The sequence below is a fragment of the Triticum urartu genome, chromosome 1A (assembly GCF_056163025.1).
Source record: "Triticum urartu cultivar PI428250 chromosome 1A, HENAU_Tu73, whole genome shotgun sequence".
NCBI lineage: Eukaryota > Viridiplantae > Streptophyta > Magnoliopsida > Poales > Poaceae > Triticum > Triticum urartu.
The window spans coordinates 50,594,705-50,616,999 of NC_141873.1; the positions used below are offsets into that span (position 1 = coordinate 50,594,705).

The 22,295-nt window shown below is 43.2% G+C and overlaps 3 protein-coding genes across 3 annotated transcripts; all 3 read left to right on the forward strand.

The window, feature by feature from the left end:
• Positions 1-10,556: 10,556 nt before the first annotated feature.
• LOC125517452 (uncharacterized) lies at positions 10,557-11,390 on the forward strand. Its single transcript, XM_048682652.2, has 3 exons — positions 10,557-10,860; positions 10,952-11,024; positions 11,118-11,390. Exons 1-3 carry the CDS (start codon positions 10,631-10,633, stop codon positions 11,121-11,123), a joined length of 309 nt encoding a protein of 102 aa, XP_048538609.1. The 5' UTR covers positions 10,557-10,630; the 3' UTR covers positions 11,124-11,390.
• A 3,063-nt stretch (positions 11,391-14,453) lies between these two features.
• Positions 14,454-15,558, forward strand: LOC125517449 (uncharacterized). Its single transcript, XM_048682651.2, has 3 exons — positions 14,454-14,781; positions 14,909-14,984; positions 15,088-15,558. The coding sequence occupies exons 1-3, from the start codon at positions 14,552-14,554 to the stop codon at positions 15,244-15,246; spliced, it is 465 nt and encodes a 154-aa protein (XP_048538608.2). The 5' UTR covers positions 14,454-14,551; the 3' UTR covers positions 15,247-15,558.
• A 4,100-nt stretch (positions 15,559-19,658) lies between these two features.
• On the forward strand, positions 19,659-20,772 carry LOC147989911 (uncharacterized). Its single transcript, XM_087518710.1, has 3 exons — positions 19,659-20,053; positions 20,140-20,212; positions 20,317-20,772. The coding sequence occupies exons 1-3, from the start codon at positions 19,794-19,796 to the stop codon at positions 20,323-20,325; spliced, it is 342 nt and encodes a 113-aa protein (XP_087374836.1). The 5' UTR covers positions 19,659-19,793; the 3' UTR covers positions 20,326-20,772.
• The last annotated feature ends 1,523 nt before the right edge of the window (positions 20,773-22,295 follow it).

Sequence of the window (22,295 nt, forward strand, 5' to 3'; positions counted from 1 at the left end):
CGAGGGAGAGGGCGAGGGAGGAGACGATCGAGGGAAGGAGACGGGGATCGGGCAGCGTGCGTTGCGTGTGTGCGAGAGAGGAAGTGAGGCAGAGAGCGATGGGGATCGAGGAGATGGGGATCGAGCGCGGTGTCTCTGGCGGCGGGGTGGAGACGAGGGAGAGGGAGAGAGCGATGCGGGAGAGCTAGGTCGCTCGGGCCTAGGGTTAGGATTAGATGGGCCAGCGTGGGATGTTGTAAGGCCCAGGAGAAGCAGCGAGCTGGTTGGGCCTCGAGGAAGCAGGCCGGCCTGGCTACTGGCTCTCTCTCCCTCCAAATTCCTACCTTTTAAAATTATTGTTTATATAAATAAACAACCAACAAAGGAGGAAAATCCAGGGGTTTTTGGTTAGAGATATGAGATATATAAATATATATCTGGAACCCTGGATTTATGTAGGGTTTGAAAAAATTGCTTAGGCATTTATAGAAGGTAGAAAAATAATTAGAGTTTGAATTATTCTCAAACTTCAATCATTTTTGAACCTGACCAAAACAACTTCGAATGATCTGAAAATTGACAGAGAGGGTTTAGGCATGGTGAACTAGCATCAGGAAAAGAAAGAACATTTCTCGAGGAGGGGAAAAGGTCACTTGCCAAAATAAAAGAAACAAGAAGGAAGGAGAAGGAGATGATGCATGATCATACATGGAGCATTCCACAAACATAATGTAGGGGCAATGCACAAGAGGGACATGGAAACAACATGGAACACAAAGCTATAATATGATGCATCGGGCAAGGATGGCATGATGACATGATGCAATGCACATGATGCAAAGATGAATGCAGCAGACAAAACAAATCACCCGACGAAACTCGGAAAACATGGAAGGCATATGAAGCTCCGGTCTTGGGGCGTTATAGGGCGGCTTGCCTGGTTTCTCTGGCAAGAGAGAGGGGTCGTCAACACCGTAGTTGAACTGGAGGTCTCCAGCAGTCTCGGGGTCTACCGGAAAGAAGTAATGGATGGGGAACACAATAAATAACAGAGCAATCAATGTAACAAAAAGCAAGATGCGGCATTACGTTGTGCTAGGGGTGACCTGACGCGGTACTAAGTGATACAGGCAAAAAGGGGGGAAACATCTGGGAAAATATCCTCGGTGTTTCACGTTTTCGAACAGATGAACTAAAGGGGAAAGTTCCCTGTTCGCTATGCTAGGGACGTGTGGTTGACGAACATGTTGCGTATTCGGATTCGTCTCGTTGTTCTGAGCAACTTTCATGTACAAAGTAATTTAATCCGACTTACAGTTTATTTTATATGATTTTCTAAAGTTTTATTGATTTTTGGAATTACTAGATTTATTATTAATTCGAAAATAAAAACTAAATTGCTAGGGGCACCCAGTACAGGGTACACGGAAGTGTACCAGTGGCTGACAGGTGGGCCAGGGGGGTCTTGATTGACCAGTCAACCCTTGACTGGTCAACAGGGGGTGGCCCCCCTTGTCATTGACTCACCTAACTAATTACTTCATTAATTAGGCTAACTAATTAGTTAGTTTAACTAAACCAATTTAATTAAGTTAACTAATTGATTAACTGACTAATTATTTATTTTACTAATTTTATTATTTTTATTTTTATTTTTTTGTTCTAAAGGCCAGGGCGCTGGGCCCCAGCAGTCAGTGGCCCAAAGGGAGCCAAAGCGGGCACGGGGCTACGGGCGCTGGGCGCCAGCGGGTGCGGTTGCGGGCGCAACCGAGCCAATGGTAGAGCGCCGGCATGCCGCAGGCGGAGGAGGCGACCAGAAGGCGACGGCGCGCGGGACAGGGGCGGCCAGCGGTAGGAGTGGGGTGCGGCCACCACAGGAGGGCAGAGAGGGAGCATGAGGCGTGCTCACGCTCGTTGTAGCGAAGAGGGCGGCGTGGCTCGATGGTGTACGGCGAGGAGGAGGATGGGGACGAGCGACATAGTCGGGGAGGCGGCGCCGACGACGGTGGGTGGCGGGGTGGCTCTAGCGGGGGTGGTCCGGTGTCGGTGCAGGGCGTCGGGGGCGTTGATTTCCACCGACCGGATCCACGCAAGAGGGAGGTTGTGGAGGCGGGCGACGGCGGGGCAGCGTCGGTGAAGTGGCGGTGGTTGGCGACGGCGTCAGGGCGCCCGGGGCGTCCAGTTCAAGAACAGGGAGGACGAGGTCGTCGCCTGCAAGTTGAGGGCCGGCGCGCGCCTGGCAACGGCGGAGCGCTGGGGTTGGCAAAGGGCGCTGGGCGCCGCGATGGCTGCCCCGATCCAGAAGGGAATCGGGGAGAGTGGGAGGGAGTGCGTGGGGTTAGCTGTGGGTTAGGGTTTCGGGGGGATAAGGGGAGTGTGGGGGCGGCCTGGGCCAGATGGGCCGGTTGGCCCGGGGTTTGGGGGTTTCTTCTCTTTTCTTTTCTTTTTTGTTTTGTTTTCTGCTTTTTATCTTTCCCTTTTTTCTTTATTTTTCTTTCCTGTTTTCCTCTTATTTTAAATATGTAGGTTTTTTATAAAAGCATGGTTCTTTCACCATAAATATCTAGACATTTATTGCCATGCTCCGAACATTTTAGTTTTGACTTTTGAAAACTTTAATTGTTTAAACTTTAATTCTAATTTTGAATTTGAATCCGTTTCGAACTAACGCGAGATTATCAACAGTACCCGAGGTGACGTGGCATCGTTAACGCGGGATTACTGTAGCCTAATTATCCGGGCGTCACAAATCTCCTCCACTACAAGAAATCTCGTCCCGAGATTTAAGCGGTGGAGTAAGGGGGAAGGTGTTGGTAGCGAAAAACCTAACGAGTCTTCTCGGTCTTGGCTGCCCTTTCGAAGAGGTTGATCCCTTTCGTTGATGTCTTCATTTCTCTGCTTGAAGTCACCATGATCAATTTTCCATCCTTTCTTCAGGATCTCCATCGTCCTACGAACGCGACCAAGGGGAAAAACTCCAGAAGAACGCATCTCTACAAAGCTGGGCATCTGACGGTGAACTCAATGGGAAATACACAAGGTACCCCACGAGTTGTATTTTAGTGAATTCGTTGAGTGCAATATACGATGGTACTAAAATTTCAAACGGGTAGGCAATCATTCGATGACTAGACAGAAGCTGGAATGGGGGTTTGAACAATGAGAATAACATGGTGTCTGATTCCAGGATGAATAATGGTATAGCATTCAGCTCGCGAATCACATACGAAGCCAGGTGCAAATGATACATTAGAATCCGGGTTATAATGAAGAGTCGGGTTTCGATCCAGTGGACCTGTGGGTTATAGGCCCACCATGTGTGTTGAAAGTAGGAAGGGTGGTGACATCTTGCACAGCCGCGGCAGGGAGGCATGTCAGTGAATAGCTTGTCAGCTATGTTGGCAACAACGTTGGTACCAAGGGCGAGGAACGAAGAGAACCATTTTCCTGCTTGTTGAACGAGGTGGACCAATAGGCAAAGTTCTCGTCCATCGGTGGCTACCAGAATGTCATCAACAATAGTAACAGGGTCTTGCTGACAGAATTGTACACCGAGGTGTTTTCATAAGCAGGAGAATATTACTGCTTAGATCATATAGATCACAAGAAACGTTAAACCAACCAATGGAAAGGAAAAATATGATTATTAGATTAAACAGAACAATGGAAAGGAAAAATGTGTTTAAACACATATTTCAAGGGTATATCCTTCCCAAGGAAAAGCAGAGCATGATATCCATGACAGGATATAATGTAGAAAACTCTTTAGGTAGGGGAGAGAAATTTCATGACATTACCCATACAACGGTGTTTGGATAATCGAGCGAGAAACATTTAGCATTGTGCTTCAAATGTTCTTTTTTAAAATCGGAGTAACATAGACTTGCTTCACATAGCATTGACATGGTCATCAAGTGAATATCAGACTTCGGATAAACGAAGGATCCATCAGGATAACTTATTAAACAAGGCATTCAATTTCCTCATGGAAAAATGGTTAACCTTGTTAAAAAGGAAACTATAACACTAGGTCCTCCGGTCAGGTGTGCTAGGCATGACATCACCTTATCGGGTCATTTAAAGACGAAAGTTATGACTCTTGGACAGAGTTCCAACCATCATATCTGCTCGAGATTCAGATATGATTGTTGTCAGGATATGTCAGACTCGTGATGCCTGAGAAGAAAAAGGTGCACACAAATTGATGAGATGACATTATATGATTCTCAGGAAATGAACTATGGAAGCGAGTTCCGAACAAGGGTTCGTCATTAAGCCAAGGAGAGGATGAGGAGGTGGCTGATGGACTCAGCGATAATTCGACGTGGTATCTAAAAAGGATGGATCTCCACAATTATGTGAACAAGGAGATAACATTTGTCAAATCAAATGATATAATGAGGTATGCTCGAGGAAAACATACACAGTTAATCATTTATTGAAAGGTGCACCCGAAATATGGGCTTAGGTAGCATGATCTCAAGGTATAACACAAAACACGAACAAGTTTGTGTTGAACAGAAGACAATAAAGTGGTTGATGATAACACGAATCATCGTGGGGCAAGGATGGTATTTCCCATCAAGAATTCGATATATATATCTTGGCAGAGCTTAGGATGATGATGATGATCACGACACAGTTGTCAAGAGATTTCATGAAGATGTAATCGGTCGGCGATGCCATCAAGTCAAATGATGATGAAGCGAAAAGTTATGGGAGCCAAGGGTACGACACAAACTCAAAATCAAGCTTGCTATTCAAGGCAAAATGATATGACAAGGAAAATCGACGTAAGCTTAGCTCATCGTCGAAAGTGGTGCTCCGGGAATAAGGACCAGGTAGCACAGTTAAAATCATCAAGACAATGATATAGCCAAACAGGCTAGGAATGGCGTGATCGGGTACAAACTCGTACTTAAAGAAGATTACTAAGAGTTGTTGAACCGTAGTGCAGACTCGGTTCAGTTATCGGTCTTTGACTGTTTAATAACTCAGAGCCCGTGAAAAATTGGAATCAGTGAGAATGTAGTACTTGGTGAATAACTCATAAGAGGTTAGCTAGTACTTGGTATTATCGAGGTACCATGGTGTAATACTCAACGGAAGATCAAAGTAAAGGTTGGACTGGTGTATTGATCCACAGAAGACAAGTGCTCAAACTTGCCCGTGAAATGGGGTCAAAGAAGAACATATGGTCGAAACCACGATTGCAAAAGGCCGGATCCCAGATATAAGAACTTATACTAAGGGAAAATTTTAATTTAAGAGAAGCCTTAATGATAAGATCTACATCGTGTCCATGGGCATGAACACAAAGTTCAAGGTCGACTCCCACTTCTCCAATGCAAAACATTTCATTCACTTCTTGTGTTCGATGAAGTAGTAGTGTTGAAATTTTATCTGGCAAAATACCAGAAGAGTATGACTCATGAAAACTTTCGAGTTCACAAATATTAAGGAAGGCATAGGTTCAACTCGTCAGGGTATCATGGAAACATATACCACAAGCTTCAATCGTGAGTACCACCAGCTCGAAAATAGAGCATGGTTGAGAAAACAGAGGATACAATTTACCAAAATCATTATGTATCCGAGGAAAGGCTCACAAGCTTCTAGAATATGAAGGACGCTGTCGGATAAAATCCAACAAAGGATCTCGTGGTCCACCAGGGGTCTGATGTGAGCATCGGTACTCAACCAGAGGAAGAAGGAATGCAAGGAGATCAGTTTATGGAACAACTGACCAATCCAAGCTCAAATGCAAAGGAGTTATGACTTCCAAATTAAGGGCTCAGAAACAAACGCTCTGAGTAAGGATGGATAAGTTGAGTAGACTTAGGGGCACAATCGACGGCAATTTGTTTGGTCGAGAACCAGCTCATGTTCAAAATGACGTCTAAGCCGGAAAGATAATTTAGAAGGGTCGATTGATGATTGTGTGCATTCGCACACATGTTGAATCAATATGATCAAAATGACAGTCTCAAAAGATACTAGTGAATATTGCTAGTGATATGGGAGCACCCATAATGTAAGCATACAAGTATTTGCGGAGCAATAGTTCGAAGAGGATGCTCAGAAGGTCGGATAGTATTTCAGAGTATCTTGTGAAGCATACAAACAACTAGGGATGAACGGATACTCGATAAGTGCGAGAATTATCCATAGGGATATTCAGGTGACAAAGAACAGCAAGGCAGTAAGCTTAAAGGATTTTTGGAACAACAGAGAGCAATTTAGGGACTCTCGTAATAACAAGAGCAACTAAGAATGAAGGTATGAACGACAATTGTAGGTAGTTATCCATAAGGGTATATCGGTGGTAGGGGATTGTAAAGTCGGTGGGCACAAGGGTCTCGGGAAAACCTCAGAGAGTATCTTCGGAATCTTCTGGTGCAGCAAGCGATCATCTGGACTGAGGGGCTCTCCGGGAGAAAGTATTTACGAGAACCTAAAGTTAGTCCTTTTAGCAAAATCATTTAACCCGAATAGTAGAGAGATCAGAGTCCCAGAGTATAGATCGAGGAGTAAACGATCCTAATACCACCCAAACGACGACGTGGGCCCGTAAAACACACAGCCATGTTAGTAAAAAGTTTTGTAATGTCTAGACTTGACTTCGGCCAAGGAGTGTGGAAGGGGGATTCCTACAGGCAGTCGGCTCTGATACGAACTTGTGACGCCCCCGACTTGACCGTACACTAATCATACATGCAAATGTGTACGATCAAGATCAGGGACTCACAGGAAGATATCACAACACAACTCTACAAAGTCCCAACTTATAAGTCCCAAGTCCCTAAAAAGTCCCTACCTGTTTGGTTCCTGGGACTTATAAGTCTCTATAAGACCATATTACAACTATAAGTCCCTATAAGTCCCTTCTTAAGAGTCTTATTTCATAAGTCCCAAATGCCCACTTTAAGTCCCTATAAGTCTCTCCTGTTTGGTTTAGATGGGACTTATAGAGACTTATTTAAGTCCGTAGACCAATAAGTCCCTGGAAACAAACACCCTCTTAGTCGCAAACCAAACAACCCCTAAGAATGCAACAAAAGATCAATTAATTAGCACCATCGCTATCACCTCTATATATATATATCAGTTATCCAATACCCGATTTCAACAAACTATTCAAGGAATACCTCAACATATAGTTAACTTGAATGCACTAGCTAGATACACTACCCAAACCGCATATATAACGGAATAATAACCATGCTCAAGCACAATATGAAGTTCGCCACACCAGGCCAAAATCCGAAAATTGACCTTTTTTGGGAAAGTTCGGCACGAAATGACCCTGTTCGAAATGTTTAATAAATCTGACCCTTTTCTGAAATGCAACAAAAGGCGCCATTTTATTTGAACTACGCAACACCATGGTCAATATGTTGACACTCAAATGCAGTCACGGAAGAACAAATAGGAAGTATTATAAATATTTGCTTGATCCTCGTCATAACTAGAACTTGCAGACTCGGGTCCATCTAATTCAATACTTTTACTCTTTCCACAACCTCATCAAGACTAAAGACTTGTCACAAATGACATGACTTTCTCCTCGTTCTCAACAAGCTAGGCATTGTTACTCAATAAAGTCGCCTTGTCCATGTAATGAGCACTAACAAGTGTCACTATCTAAAAACAATGGCAAGAAACATAATACATCAACGAAAAATCTACCGCGTAACACTTAAAGCACATTGCAAGAATATAGCATCAAGGAATAAACAATCAATAATAGTCCATGCCATTACATCCATTCCCCCTCTAACACACAAACCCTAACCCTAACCATAGTTCATTGATGTCACAAATAATAAATATATGACTAATCGTAGTTCTTACTACACATCACAAAAATTATATTGGCCATTGTATCACCACTTCAACACTGGATTTGGGAGAAATCCCCAAAACTAGAATTTGGGCACACTTGACCAATGCCACCCAACAAATGAAAGTCAACCAAATTGTGGGAGATGTGAGAGGTTACCTCAACGGATGGAGAAGGAACTGAATCCATGGATAAATGTCACCGATTTGGCATCGCATTGGTACTCACATTTTTCTGGATTTATTTCAGCTTTCCGGCGATGTTTATTTAGTGGGAGTAGACCTTCCCATCGACTATGAGGTGTCTGTGGTGACCTGGTCAATCTCAAATTGTTATGTTGGCACATTATCTCGAAGGTGCCGATAGGGGTAGGGTATGCGTGAGTGGGTTCATAGGGGTGAGCCCATGTGTGCATATGTGAACTTCCACGGTTGTACCATGTTAAAAAAATTGAAGTAACATCATTGACTCGTAGACGATGTTCCTATAAAAATCATTTTGGTTAGAAACATCGAACAACATTGTTATGAAATTTTAGGTAAGCAGATATTAAACCACATACATCAAAAGCAATAGTGAAACCCACAAAAAATTATGAAATGCGTACATAATAAAAGAAATAATGTGTATAGGAAAAAACAAAAAGGATAAATTAAGATAGGAGGGCTGATTTAGATCAAATGAAATGTCATTTTGGTAGGCACTCCCTCCGTCCCACGATATAAGACGTTTTTCGCAAATTAGACTGCATACTACAAATATGAACGAACAAACTCTTACGGCAATTTCTCCCAAAGGAGAGCTCTCTACTCAGAAGCAAGAGTACAAGACGTCTGTTTTGACTTTCAACTACTCCATTGACGAGCAAGCAAACAGAAAAGCACATGCATTGATTCAACACACACTCTGTGAGTCAAACTGTCAGCTCGGCGCCGGTCTTGGGACAGTTCGGCGACCGTTGAGAAAGGACACTCAGTGCATGATCACACCCTACGGCCTGCAACACTACGGCTGAGTAGATCGGCGCACACAATGCACTGATGGAGCTGCCGCTGCTACTACTTTTTGGGCACATGCACTGCTGGTATGCTTGTTTGACGGTTGAGTGGCGCGCACTGCGTGGCTTGCCATCAAGTATTTGTCCTGGTACAACATTTGCTTCCGAGCCAGCCATACGAACCAGGCCTTCACTCCAGCCTCCTTGGTCAGGTTTCCCTGCCTCTGGTCCGTCTCTTCTTCTATCGTTCTTGGATCATGAAGGCGCAGTGGATCCCGGTTTTGTTGGCGGGAGGACTGCGTTTTTAGGTGGTTTTCTTAAAGTTTTGTTAGGGTTTATGCCATGCTCAGAAAGACGAGGCGGAGGTGGCTTCTTGAACATGGAATAAGGTCCTTCCCACCTAGGCCCCGTTCCGTCTATATTTCTAGCATTGTCGGAGAGCGTGTTGAGGTGTGTCTCCAGTGGATCTCGTGGGATCGGGTCGGTGTTTGTCTTCGGTGGATCCGCTTCGATCCGGTCTTCGTTCGTGTATGTGTTTGCGGGTTGAATCTTTTCGATCTAGGATTCTCTTCATCGGCGGCGGTTGTTGTTCTGATGCGCTGGTCCTATGGGGTCTTAGCACGATGAGTTTTCAGCTATCTACAATAACAAATGTTTGTCCGGCTCCAATGATGGAAGGACGATGACGGCGGCGCGCCTTCAGTTCGCTCCAGTGCTTGTAGTCGTTGCTAGGTGGCCTACGGACCTGGATGTAATTCTTAGTTCTGGTGTTATTTATACTACCTTGACAATTGATAAATAGATTGAAAGTTTTCTCGCAAAAATAAGTATTTGTAGTACAAGTTTGCCCATGTGGACTTTCTCTGGAAATTTGTTTTTTACGCTCATTTTGTCATCAAGTACTTGGACAACACTTTGCGTATTTCAAAAGATAAAACTTGACATTATTTGCTTATTCAAATATTGACAAAAAAATTGTACCTCCCACATGCCCCCTTTTATACAGCTTCGTAATTTTGCACCTATTCTGTTAAGAGCATGCAAGGCATGGTGTCAGCTTCACACTTCATAGTGAAAAGACAAGTTTGCCCATGCAGACTTCCTCAGGAACTTTGTGTTTTGCCGTCATTTTGTCATCAAGTATTTGAACAACACTTTGGTGCATTTCAAAAGATATTTGACAATAAAACTTGACATTATTTGCATATTAAAATTTTGACCAAAAGATTGTGCCTCTCCCCTCGTGTCGCAACTGGGCCGCACGCCCGCGCTCCCTAGCCTCCGTCTGCCATGCCGCATCACCCTCGAAACTGCCACACATCGATCACCGCCCACTACCATTCTCGCCAAGAGCAAATAGCCACGAAGAGTAGCCTCGGGCATGTTGGAGGCGTTACGTCATTTTGGCGAAGGGAGTTTGTATGGATAAGCAAGCTTAGGGCTAGGTTTTTCGTTTCTTATTTTCCGGAATGTGCTCCCATTTCTAAAAACACTTCCATCCAATTCCAACTAACGGAGCGTAAGCAAGGGGCAAAAGTGTCTTCAGTTGAGAAGGCAAAATCATAATGTTAGATAAGCGAGGGTAAAACTGCAATTGGAATTCATATTAGAAAACCATAATGCCTCTCCCAAACCATAATGGCAACGGCCAACAGTACAGCTGCAGCTGTTCACGCGGCTCACGCAGCTCTGCTCTGACCTATCTGGTCCATATATATGCTTCTCTCGTTTGCTTGGCCGGCCACATTTCGTTCACGCAGTCGAAGTAGCAAGCAGTAGGTTTTGTGCACTCCCCGGCCCGAAGTCTGCCCATGGCTCGGCTTTACCACCTCACGCTCCTCTCCGTCTTCTTCTTCCTGCTCCTCACCGGCCTCGTGGCTGCTGATCTGTCCGGAGGGAAGAAGGTCGGGAAGAAGGTGACCATGACCGTGCGGTACCCGCCTGAAGACTCGGGGGAGAAGATCACGATCTCGACGCACCTCGTCGGCGAGGGCGGGGTCGGCGACAGCCACTTCCATCTCGACGGCGACGACTACGAGCCGTATGTCTAGCTCTCTCTTTCTCCAACTCATCGTCACAAAGGACACACTCCACCGAATAATTTTTTAGCTAAGCTCGCAATCGATCTGCAGCATCATTTTCGCCGTGAAAAACCTTGTTTCTGCCCTGGAGAAGGTAGGAGATCCGCAGGCCTCTCTATCCGAGGTAATGCACATTTTGTCCCTCCCTTTCTCATCCATTGGTTCAGATTTCAGAACGCAAATGTAAGCTACTGACCTTTGCCTAATTGTTTCTCAGATGTAGCTTCACGGTGCATGCCCAGTCACTGCGCCACTGGACACTGGAGATGGAGCTCCTCTTTACTTTCGTCTCAGCGAGAATACATTAGGCGCCTTACTATTTTATTGTACTACCGTCTGCAAGCAGAAGTGCCCATCCGGTGGCCTATTATTTGGGCTATAGTAATGTCGTAGTGTTTATGGTGCTGGAGTCTGTCTGCAGCTATCTCTGTGTATCTTGGATTCTATAATCTTCCGGGCTAGGGAAAGAAAATATTTCGTCGTTCTTCAATTTATTTCTGCTCAATTTCCATCAAGTAGAGGATCATTATTGTGCTTTATTAACAAATTAAATAGAACATAACTGCACGAGTATAAAAAGGAAATGGGAAGGACGTAAGAACAAAGTAAAAAACAAGCGAGGAATGGGCTGAGACTGAAAACAGAGGGACACACTAGCTAATAACGCCATGTACGCTAGCTAATAGCACTACGATTACAGAGTCAGCTTATTTTCTTAAGTGAGACCGATTCATTAAACAAAATAGAAGAAATATGTCCGCTTAATTTGTGAAAAAAGCGGGCAGAAACCGTTACAACACACTCACAAGACGTGGCATCGTGCCACCGCCCTGCCTCGCCTCCAGCAAACTCCCGTCAAAGCCTCGCCCGGCGTCCCCATTTTCAGCTTGGGTTCCGTCTGATCCAATCGGGGGTCAAAGTAAAAAAGGCTCCCCCATCTGCACCCCTCAATCCTCAAACTTGCCTCCGCCTGAGACGCTGTCCCGAGACACATCGCAACTAGCTCCGGCTTGGTCTTGCTAGCGTGCTCGCTAACACTTGTCGCGGCGCCCCCATCTAAGCCTTGAGACTTCACTCGTCTCCCATCGACTCACACAGTTTGTAATTTTAGCCAGCTGAGAATTAGCAAAATCGAAATTCATTTGGCCATAGAAAATATGAATGAACAACCATTTTAGCTAGAAACGAAGAACATGTTTCAACTTTGTACCAACGAACAAACATAAGCCACATGCATTCAACACACATGAGATGTGAGAACCGGGCCACCAGCAACCGTCCGGTAGACAGTACTACTTGTGTTGATGCTCCATGCATGAGTTGACACCAGAAACCGTCTGGTAGACGGCACTACTAGTGTTAGACGCTCCATGCATGAGTTGATCGATCACACCAAAGTTGAAGTAGCACCGGTAACTCGTGCATGATCACTCTGTACATGACACTACAAAGCCATCCAAAAGGACACGAATCGTGAACGACGTGCAGATCACTAGCAATTTATGTTAAGACATATCGGACATCATTGTTGTGAAAATTTGGTTAAGCGGATGTTAAATGACTTCAAAAGCAATATTGCTTGCAACCTCACGAAAGAAATATGAACTCAATATCACTAGTAGAAAAGGGGGCTTTGGTCCAGGCCGGGTAAGCCCATTAGTCCCGGTTCAGTCCAGAACCGGGACCAATGGGTGCATTTATCCTTTAGTCCCGGTTGGTGCCACCAACCGGGACTAATGGGCTTTGAGGCATTAGTACCGGTTCATGCCACGAACCGGTACTAAAGGTCCCATTTTCAAACTCCCCCCCCCTCCCCCGTGGACCGCCTTTTCAGTTTTAGAAAAAACAAAAGAAAATGATGGAAATGTCAAAAAAATAAAATAAAATAAGTTTCCCATGTGATATGTGGTGTTGTTGGGAAAATTTACAAATATGAACTTCGACTTTATTTACAAAATCTCTCTGGAATTTGTAAAATGGGCATAACTTTTGCATACGAACTTGGATTAAAAAGTTTTTTATATGAAAAATCATCTACTCGAAAAGTCACATCCGATGGAGACCGCCTACGGCCTGTTTGCAAATTTATAGAATCCTCAAATTTCAAAAGGAAAAAAAGTTATGCTCAAATTTCAGTTTTTTTAAATTTTCATTAAATCTGGTCAAACTATGGTCAAACTACTTATTCAAGAAGTATTAGTGTTACTAAATAATTATTCAAGAATATTAGTGTTATTAAATAATTATTTCAGTTTTTTTGAATTTTGGTCAAATCTGGTCAAACTATGGTCAAACTGTGGTCAAACAATGGTCAAACTACTTATTCAAGAAATATTAGTGTTACTAAAAAAATATTGTTTTTTAGAACAATAGTTTCAAACTCAAACAGTGAAATGTGTGACTTCATGCTCAAGCTAAACTCCTGAGGGTTAATAGAATTGACATCTTACTATTGTCTGGAAAACAACGAGTATAGACTTGGAAACGAGGGAGAATAGAACCCGGAAGTTAAGCGTGCTCAGGCTGGGGGAGTGGGAGGATGGGTGACCGTCCGAGAAGTTAGATGATTTGGAATGATGAGGGGTGATTAGAGATTAAATTGAGCAGTGATGAAAAGTGATTACAGATTAGAGGTTAAAATAATTCAGAAATTTGAAAATAAAAAAATTCAAAAAAAAAGCAGAAAATTTCCTTTAGTACCGGTTGGTGTTACCAACCGGGACTAAAGGTGGACCGGCCACGTGGAGGGCCTTTAGTCCCGGTTCTGGTTTGAACCGGGACTAAAGGGTCAGGGCATTAGTTCTTGAACCGGGACTAAAGGCCCTTTTTCTACTAGTGTATATAGCAAAGGGAAGGTGTACAGGAAACAGAAAGGTGAGGGAGGGTGGGTTTACAATTACAAAGCTGAAGCAAATATCTACAAACTGCCTTTTCGTGTGAAACAAGACTTCTGTTTCTGACTTTCAAGTGTACAGTACCACCGATGAGATGAGCGAACAGAAAGCACATGCATTCAACCACACACTTTTTCAGACAGAGAATCCGCTTGCAGCGTCAAACTGTCAACTCTGTGACCATAAGCTGATGACACCCACGTTCAACTGGCACTAGCAAGTACTCCCTCCGTCCGAAATTACTTGTTATTAAAATGGATGTGTCTAGAACTAAAATATATCTAGATACATCCATTTCAATGACAAATATCTTCGAACAGAGGGAGTAGCAGCTTGTACTACATGATCACCCTACAGCCTTCACTGACACTACGGCCGAGTAGATCAGGTTCACAGACAGTTGATTGGGTTCACAGACAGTTGATTGGCGCACACTGCCTGAGTGGAAACAAGAACTCAGCTCTGCACCGAGCTAGCTCCTGTACATTAGAAACCTAATCCATTTTTCTTTTTCAATTTTCCAAGGTAAAATCCTAGTTGGGATCCACTGTAGTCTGTAGGGGTAAGAACACCAATGTCTCTAAAACCATACTGGCAACTGTACGTACATCAGCAGTAGTTCACAACTCTGCTCTTACCTACCTATCCTCCATATATGCATGTTTGGCCGGCCACATTTCGCTCACGCAGTTGAAGTAGCAACCAGGGCAACCAGCCAACCAGTAGGTTCTGTGCACTCCTCAGCCCCAAGTCTGCCATGGCTCGGCTTCGGCTCTACCACCTGACCCTCCTCTCCGTCTTCTTCTTCCTGACCCTCACCGGCCTCGAGGCTGCCGGTCCGTCCGGAGGGAAGAAGGTGACCATGACCGTCCAGTTCCCGCCTGCCGACTCGCCGCCGGGGGAGAAGATCACGATCTCGACGCACTACGTCGGCGATGACGGGGTGGGCGACAGCCACATCCATCTCGACTGCGACGACCACGAGCCGTATGCCCCCCCCCCTCTCTCTCTCCACCCGACTCTCTCTCTCTCTCCACCCGACTCCGACAGTCCGACGAGCCGTGTGATTTTTAGCTTGATTTGATTTCTAGCTAATCTTGCGGTTTATCTGCAGTCAGCTCGGTTCCGCCGTAAAACACCTTGTCACGAGCCTGGAGAAGATACGAGATGAGGAGGCGCCACTATCCGAGGTAACGTACATTTTGCCCCTCCGATCCCTGTCTATCCGTCGGTTCATTTCTCAGAGAGCAATGCAAAAATGCTGAGATTTGCCTCATTGTTTCTGAGCTGTAGGCCTACGATATGCCCAGTGAGTGGATGCAGGTTCTCTTTCATTTGGTCTCTGGGAAAATCAGGCGCGATTTACTTTATTACCGTAGTATTGTCTCTGCAAGGAGCTCCTTCGCTCGTGCGAACAATCACTCGGCAGCTCTATCCTCCTCGCACTACTAAACACACGGTGAAGAAATCTTCCGCGTTCAGTCTGTGCCACTCTGTGGAGTGCCCACTCGTGGGTTCTCCCTGTAGTAATGTGGTAGTGTGCACACTGTGCAGGATGCTGGAGTACATCTACCTTCAGTTATCTCTGTATACCTTAGATTCTGTCGCTTAACATATCTTCCGTGTTGGAGAAAGAAAATATCTTCTTGTTCTTCTATTTATGTATTTCTCCTCAATTTCTGTGAAATATTGCGTTGTACAAACAGACTAATAGAGTGTATTTTCACCAAAAAAAAAGACTAATAGAGTGTAACTGCACAATTATCAAAAAGATTTACAAAAAATAGAGAGAGATACAAGTAAGGAACTGTATCACCTAGAAAGAAAACATCGCCACGACAAAAGATTCAGCTTACTACACATATCTTTTTTCTTAACTAGATGATACCCCGCACGTTGTTGCGGAAATATTTTGCAACATATTTCAATGTGATTCATTGTATGAAACATGAATATTTAAAGTAATAATATAAAAAGCTAACACTAAAAATACATATAATTTATTGTGCTTGATTACTGTATAGTTGTAAAATGTTTATTAAATGTATATAGCATAATAAAATGAAAATTCTCATGTATGTTGCATGTTGAGATAGGTCTTTTTTTTCATACATGTCATGATGAAGTGGCATGCTTGCATGTTAAGAGACATATGATAGTGGGGGTGGGCCTTTTCTCATGCATGTTGTGCGATGATGTGGCATGCTTGCATGTTGAGAGAAATAGTTAATGGAAGCTAGCTATTTAGATATAGAAGATTCGGATCTTAATTAGGACCTAGTTTCATTAAAAGAATAGAAAAGAGATGTCCAGAAAATTTGTGGCAAACCGGATAAAATCGTTACAACACATATGCAAGACGTGCCATCATGGCCAACCTAGCTACCCACAAGCCACAAGACCCACTCATCGCCGAAAATGGAATTGGTCCGGATCTTGCTGATCTAGGCGTAGCTAACATGACAAGTTAGACCATATGAAGGGTATGTAATCAATGGTTACATGCTTGCTACGAAAGAGAAGAATGGTAGATCAAAGACTCAGAATTTGCTTGTTACCCTACAAGTTCTGCTAGGAAACAAATAAGGAAAAGAAACATATATACTATGGATACATTAATAAGATATGGGAGCTGGACCATGTGGATTCTAGAATTGCATTGTTCCAATGTCAGTGTGTTAGCAAAAACTGAGTCAATTGTAAAGAAAATGGTCATACTAATGTAAATATCAACAAGTTGCCTACAAATAATAATCCATTCATATTTGCTCAATTTGTCCATCAAGTCTTCTACATTGACCACACAAGAAATAAAAGCTGACATGTGGCAATGCCCTCAAAAAGGAAAATTCTTGGTGTGGAAGGTATAATCCATAAGGACAATCATAACCGAGTTGACGATATTTTGCCTACCGTGCCTGGATCAACAAAAGAGTGTGCTAAAGTACTTTCGACCGAACCTTATGATCATCATGATGATGTAATTGTCTAATATGCATGTCTTTTGACATTTCCTGATTTTGAGTTGAACTATGTAAGATTATTATTTGCATTGTATGGTTTTGAATTAAAATGTGTTTGAATATTTGTTTGCACTGTATGATTTTGAGTTGAATTGTGTATGATTTTTAGTTGAACTATGTCGGTGAATGATACTGGCAGTAGTTCTCCTGACAGGGTGTTGTGCATAGCAAAAAGTATAGACGGGAAGCCACATAAAGTTTTTACCCAAGTTCGGGCCCTCATGGTGGAGCAAATACCCTAGTCCTACTTGATATTGTTAGTACAAATGCCTCGTTTGAGGAGGTTATAATGGTATATTGTGGGTGTATCCAAACCAAGGATTTTTTTTCTCGATTCCATTTTTTTGGTTGGCACAAAAAAACACCAGTTTCTAGAAAATTACAGATTTTTTGGATTTTTCAAATGAGTTTTGAATTCAATTGTTTTGCTTTCAAATATAAACTATATTAAGCCTGCCTTACATATTATTGTTCTTGTCCGAGTAGTTAGTGCATCTCTCTGTCATTCGTAAGCTCGTTGGTTTGAACCAACCATCCCTCTCTTTCCAATAATTTTTTTGTACGGCAAAACACTTACTAAAAATAAGTTGGCAAAACTGGGATTCGATCCTGCGACCCCTGAAGCTACAGCAAGCACATTACTACCACACCAAGAGATAACTCTATCTGAATAGCCCTAAAATCCCTATTTGACATAAATTAGATGTTTAAATTTAAATAAATTCAAAATTTTCATTTGGTATTCAATTTTTTGGTGAGCAGCGGAAGCTCCGGTTTTTTTTATCGGTTTTCAAAAATACCGGCCAAGAAAAAAACCTGATCCAAACTACAGATTGGATGCTATGAGCTAGCCTTGGCCTTGCCTTATATAGGGGGCAGGGGACGAGGCCAAGGATTTACGGGAGTCCTATTCAGTTACAATCGACTTGGGAGGGCGCCGTGATCTTGGTCTTGCATACCAAGTTGGTGGAGTCTTCTAGAGGAGGACTATCGGCAGGGTAAGGGAACTAGGCCAAGTTACGGCGTGCTGGGTCTCGTTGTGGGTCTGGTTGACTGACTTACCGTCATGTGATATACGCCCGAACCCCGTTAAGTGGTAGCGTCAGTATCCTGAGCTTGTCAAAAGCTCGATAGCGTCCGAATTGAAGTGAAATATTGCACGCCATCTTGGATTGCTTGCTCTTCCGTGAGGCAGGAGAACGATATGCTAAGCGGGGCTTGGAAGCCGTGAGGAGGAAGGTGAAACCTTCCAGGCGAGCGTCTAACCTCCTAATCTTGGTTTGTCGTTGAAGATGCTCACTTCCGGAGAGCTGGTTTCAGTGAAACGACAAAGCGTTGTGGATCTTTGAGTGATGTCTTCCTGAACGTCAGGCCTAAATGCTCCAGGCCCAGTCTGGCTTTGTCTTTGCATGGAGATCCAATGTACCCACCCGAATCGAGCTTGGAATGGTCAAGCATGCGATGCGAGGCAGCATGGGTCCCAATGAAAGGTCCCGTCCTACCGCCCGTCAAATTTAAACCGCCTCCAATACTCTGGCAGTACTCCCTCCTTTCCAGTTTATAGGGCTTATTTCATTTTTTTCGTTTTTCCAATTTAAAGGGCTCATCTCCATCTCATTTGAAGATTCCGAGAAGCATTAAATCTCTGCATGCAAGAATTAAAAAGGAACACACCAATGTATGTAATGTTTCTACTCATCTAGTAGCCAAGCATGCATGTGTTGCAATTAATTCAAATAAATGCATCAGTTTAATTTGAGTAGTTTCGTAAAGTACGAGAAATATTCCTCCACTCATCATATGCTTTGGTTGATGAGATTTCAGATTTGAGCCCTATAAACCGAAAAGAAGGGGGTAGTATATAAGCAATTCCACATAGTTGAGTTCGCTGGCAAAGTGTTCATTCACGGGGCACTAATATGAGGGGGAAGTGTTGCATTGGTCACCTTTTTGAGGTGGTGGGTTGTCGTTGGGCACCATTTTAGGGCGAGGGCTGTTTTTGCCCTATCTGTGGTGAATGGAAGGTATGTACTACTGTACCTTTGTTTTTATTTTTGCTCCATATTAATTCTTTAGGTCAAGCAATGATGAATTTAATGGTACTGTACTAGTATTGAGGATGTTAATAAATTTTTCTATAAAGTTGGTGGCAGTTTACAAATATTTTCTTATGAAAAAGGTAATATGCAGAGTAAGTAAACGCAGAGGTGATATTGTATTAATTATTTAGCTCTGATGCACGCATAATTTCTTGTAATAGTAGTTTGTAAATGTCTGCTTCTGTTCTGTTAAAAAATGGGTCGAGCTTGGATGTACACGTCAAGAACCGTTTGATCGACGCGTACATCGATTGGTTGACAGGATTTTTGAAAACATCCGATCAAGATAGATTGAGAAGGAAAGTGAAATGGATATGTTGCCTACTTTCGTGTTTGAAGCGTGAAAATTTGCGTCTGAATCTCAGTGACTCTGGACAAATATAGAACTTCAAACATCTCACACCTATACTGAAGCATTGTAATTCAAATGATCAAATCTAACATAATTGTGCTGTTATTGTCTTAATTATTTCAGTTATTCTTGCATCAAGATGAGCACACGCACACTCACACCGCCGGTATTTGTTTGACGGTTGAGTGCCGCACAATGCGTGGCTGGCCATACAAAGTCACGCGCAGTGCTCTGCTTTTTTGACCGCAACGTCCCCAAAGCATATGATGTACTGCTGCTGCCCATGCATCTGTAACAGCTGCACGGCGCGCACCGCGTGAGAGTGAGGGGGCATAAAACCGTGATGGGGCTTTTGCACTCATGCCCCTACTTTGAATATGAAGTTCACCAATGGTGATTTAGCCCCTAAAACCATGCTGGCAAGTGGCAACAGCAGCACTCAGCCCTGCTCTTACCTCTCCATATATATCACTGGGTTCTTCTGTGCAAGCTCGCTCACTCCTCAGTCCCTAGCTAGGCTGCCAAATGAGAAGAGGGAAGAAGTCTACCATGGCTCGGCGCTACCACCTGACCCTCGTCTCCGTCTTCTCCTTCCTGCTCCTCACCTGCTTTGTCGCTCCTCATCTGTCCCGAAGGAAGAAAGTCGGGGAGATAGTGACCCTGACCGTCCAGTACCTGGCCGTGGACTCACCGCCGGGGGAGAAGATCAAGATCTCAGCGCACTACGTTGACGAGCACGGGGGCCGCGAGCGCCACTTCAACCTCGACTGCGACGATGACGAGCCGTATGTATCTCTCTTTGTTTCTCTCTCCGTGTGACTTTGCTTGGTTTAAAAAAAAAATTCTAGCTAAGCTTGCGATTGAACTCCAGCCTCGGTTTCGGCATGAAGTACCTTCTCTCGACCCTGGAGGGGATACGAGATGCGCGGAAGTCTCGATCCGAGGTAATTAACGTAGAGATTGCCCCACCCTGTTCGTGTTCTTGCTGATTTCAGAACGCAATGTGAAGTGCTGACCTTGACCTTTAATTTGCCTCATTGTTTCTCAGCTATGGTAGTACGCGGACCTTCACGTATGGTGCTCAGCGTGGTGGATGGTTGCATGTCCAGTGCCCAGTGGAGATTGGAGAAGGAATAGTGTGGTAGTGTCTGCAGATCGTACTATCTGCAGATCGGTAGTAGTGTGGTAGTGTAGCGTGCAGGGTGCTGGAGTACGCCGATCTTCATGTATCTCTATGGTATATCGTGGATTGTGTGTGTCACTTAACATAATTACGAGGCAATTGTAAGAATTTTAGGGTTTGCGGTCTACCCCCTAATTCCTCTGCGCTTATCCGTGGTGCCGCTCACAATTCGCATCTGTGAGGCTAGGGGGTAGGGACCTTCTTATACTGTCTTTCCAAAGAGTCCACCTCTTATACAGATATAAGATTCCTAGTTTTTCTTCCACTAGTTTCCGGGATAGAGTCCAGATCAAATTACCAACCACGATCATATTTGTCTGTTAACGGATTCTACCCGTTATGTCCCCGGAGCACGCGCTTGTGAGCAACGCGCCATAATAGAGTGTAAATTCCTCTAATTACGTAGATCAACGTTAGGGCTGTAATCTAACTATACGATCTAGCTCCTTCCAATCATCAGTGTACCCAGGTAGTCTTTCCAATATAAATAGTATATTGTATTCCACTGATAATCGACCAGCTTCCTTAAGCATATATCACTTAAGTACATTCCAGCAAGTAACAATTCCATGCTAAACATGTAAATCAATTCCATGTATAAATACATGTACAATTCCATAATGAGGTATTCCGAATATTAGTAATTCCTAGTAATTTGAATATAGTTGCAGGACACATAATTCCAACATCTCCCACTTGTCCCAAACGACCATTCAAATATTCGTAAACCCATAGCCTTAACATGCTTGCCAAATACCTCTTGACTAAGATGCTTAGTCAAGGGATCAACAATCATATTAACACAATGTTGAAAACCCACAAAAATATAAATATAGTGATACTTCCCTTCAATATGTTTCCTTGCTGTGACACGAGAGACATTAAATTTCCGCCTAATTATTCCAGCATAGCTGTCCTTGGCGTCTCGAGTATTATTTCCTCGAGTGTAATTCCACCTTTATAGGCACCTTGAGTATTTTGTTTCCTCAAGTGAATTTCCACATCAATTATTTCCAGCCACATATATCAATAATATGAATAATTCCACATCGAGTCAAGTATAAGATAACCATGTTGAATAAAATTTTAAAACCACATACATATCAAATCCAATCACTAAATGAAGTTCCATCAGTAACCATGCTTTGTAAGAAATTCCTGACTTCGGTCAGTGAACCTGCACCATATTAGTATTAAAAACAATAATTGAATATGCATACCTGGACTTATTTCTCATCTCGTAGATAGAATAATAACTTCCTCAATGTGTTTACCTTTAATATAAATTTCAGAACAAGTGACAGGTTGTGATGCACTTTCCACAATCTTATATGATGTGTGAGATTCCCTTAGCTGCTCGTCTTTCCTTCCATTGCTTGAATGCAACATAAATTCCGGTAGCTAAGGTATGATAATATAATGAAGATACATATCAATTCCAGTACCATTTATTGTTCCATTTTTCCTCAAGAGTTCAAATATAATTCCTCACTAAGTATGATTTCCTTTATCAAAGGTATTTTTAACATATTTGCAATTTTCCATAGAGAAACACTTCAAAATATTTTCTATGTATTTCCACTCCCGAAACATTGGAAGCTCCAGAAATTCCTTTCATATGAAAGTTAGAAAATGACCAAGCTTACACTTCCATCAATGCGAGTTATCAATGCACAAACAACCAAAGAATGTTAATGTATACAATATATTGTAAACTATTTTACACTTACATTTGTAGATGACCACATTGCTTCATTCAAAAAACCATATGACCTGCTATTCCATTGATGTGAAGCTTGTTATAAGACCATACATTAATATAGTCAATTAGCAAACCATGTCTT

Excerpts from the sequence above, each read along its gene's own strand:
- LOC125517452 (XM_048682652.2), top strand. The coding sequence starts at position 10,631 with ATGGCTCGGCTTTACCACCTCACGCTCCTCTCCGTCTTCTTCTTCCTG. Across the intron at positions 10,861-10,951 it reads GACGGCGACGACTACGAGCC|CATCATTTTCGCCGTGAAAA; the intron begins GTATGTCTAGCT and ends ATCGATCTGCAG.
- LOC125517449 (XM_048682651.2), top strand. The coding sequence starts at position 14,552 with ATGGCTCGGCTTCGGCTCTACCACCTGACCCTCCTCTCCGTCTTCTTC. Across the intron at positions 14,782-14,908 it reads GACTGCGACGACCACGAGCC|TCAGCTCGGTTCCGCCGTAA; the intron begins GTATGCCCCCCC and ends GTTTATCTGCAG. Across the intron at positions 14,985-15,087 it reads AGGAGGCGCCACTATCCGAG|GCCTACGATATGCCCAGTGA; the intron begins GTAACGTACATT and ends TCTGAGCTGTAG.
- LOC147989911 (XM_087518710.1), top strand. The coding sequence starts at position 19,794 with ATGAGAAGAGGGAAGAAGTCTACCATGGCTCGGCGCTACCACCTGACC. Across the intron at positions 20,054-20,139 it reads GACTGCGACGATGACGAGCC|CCTCGGTTTCGGCATGAAGT; the intron begins GTATGTATCTCT and ends ATTGAACTCCAG.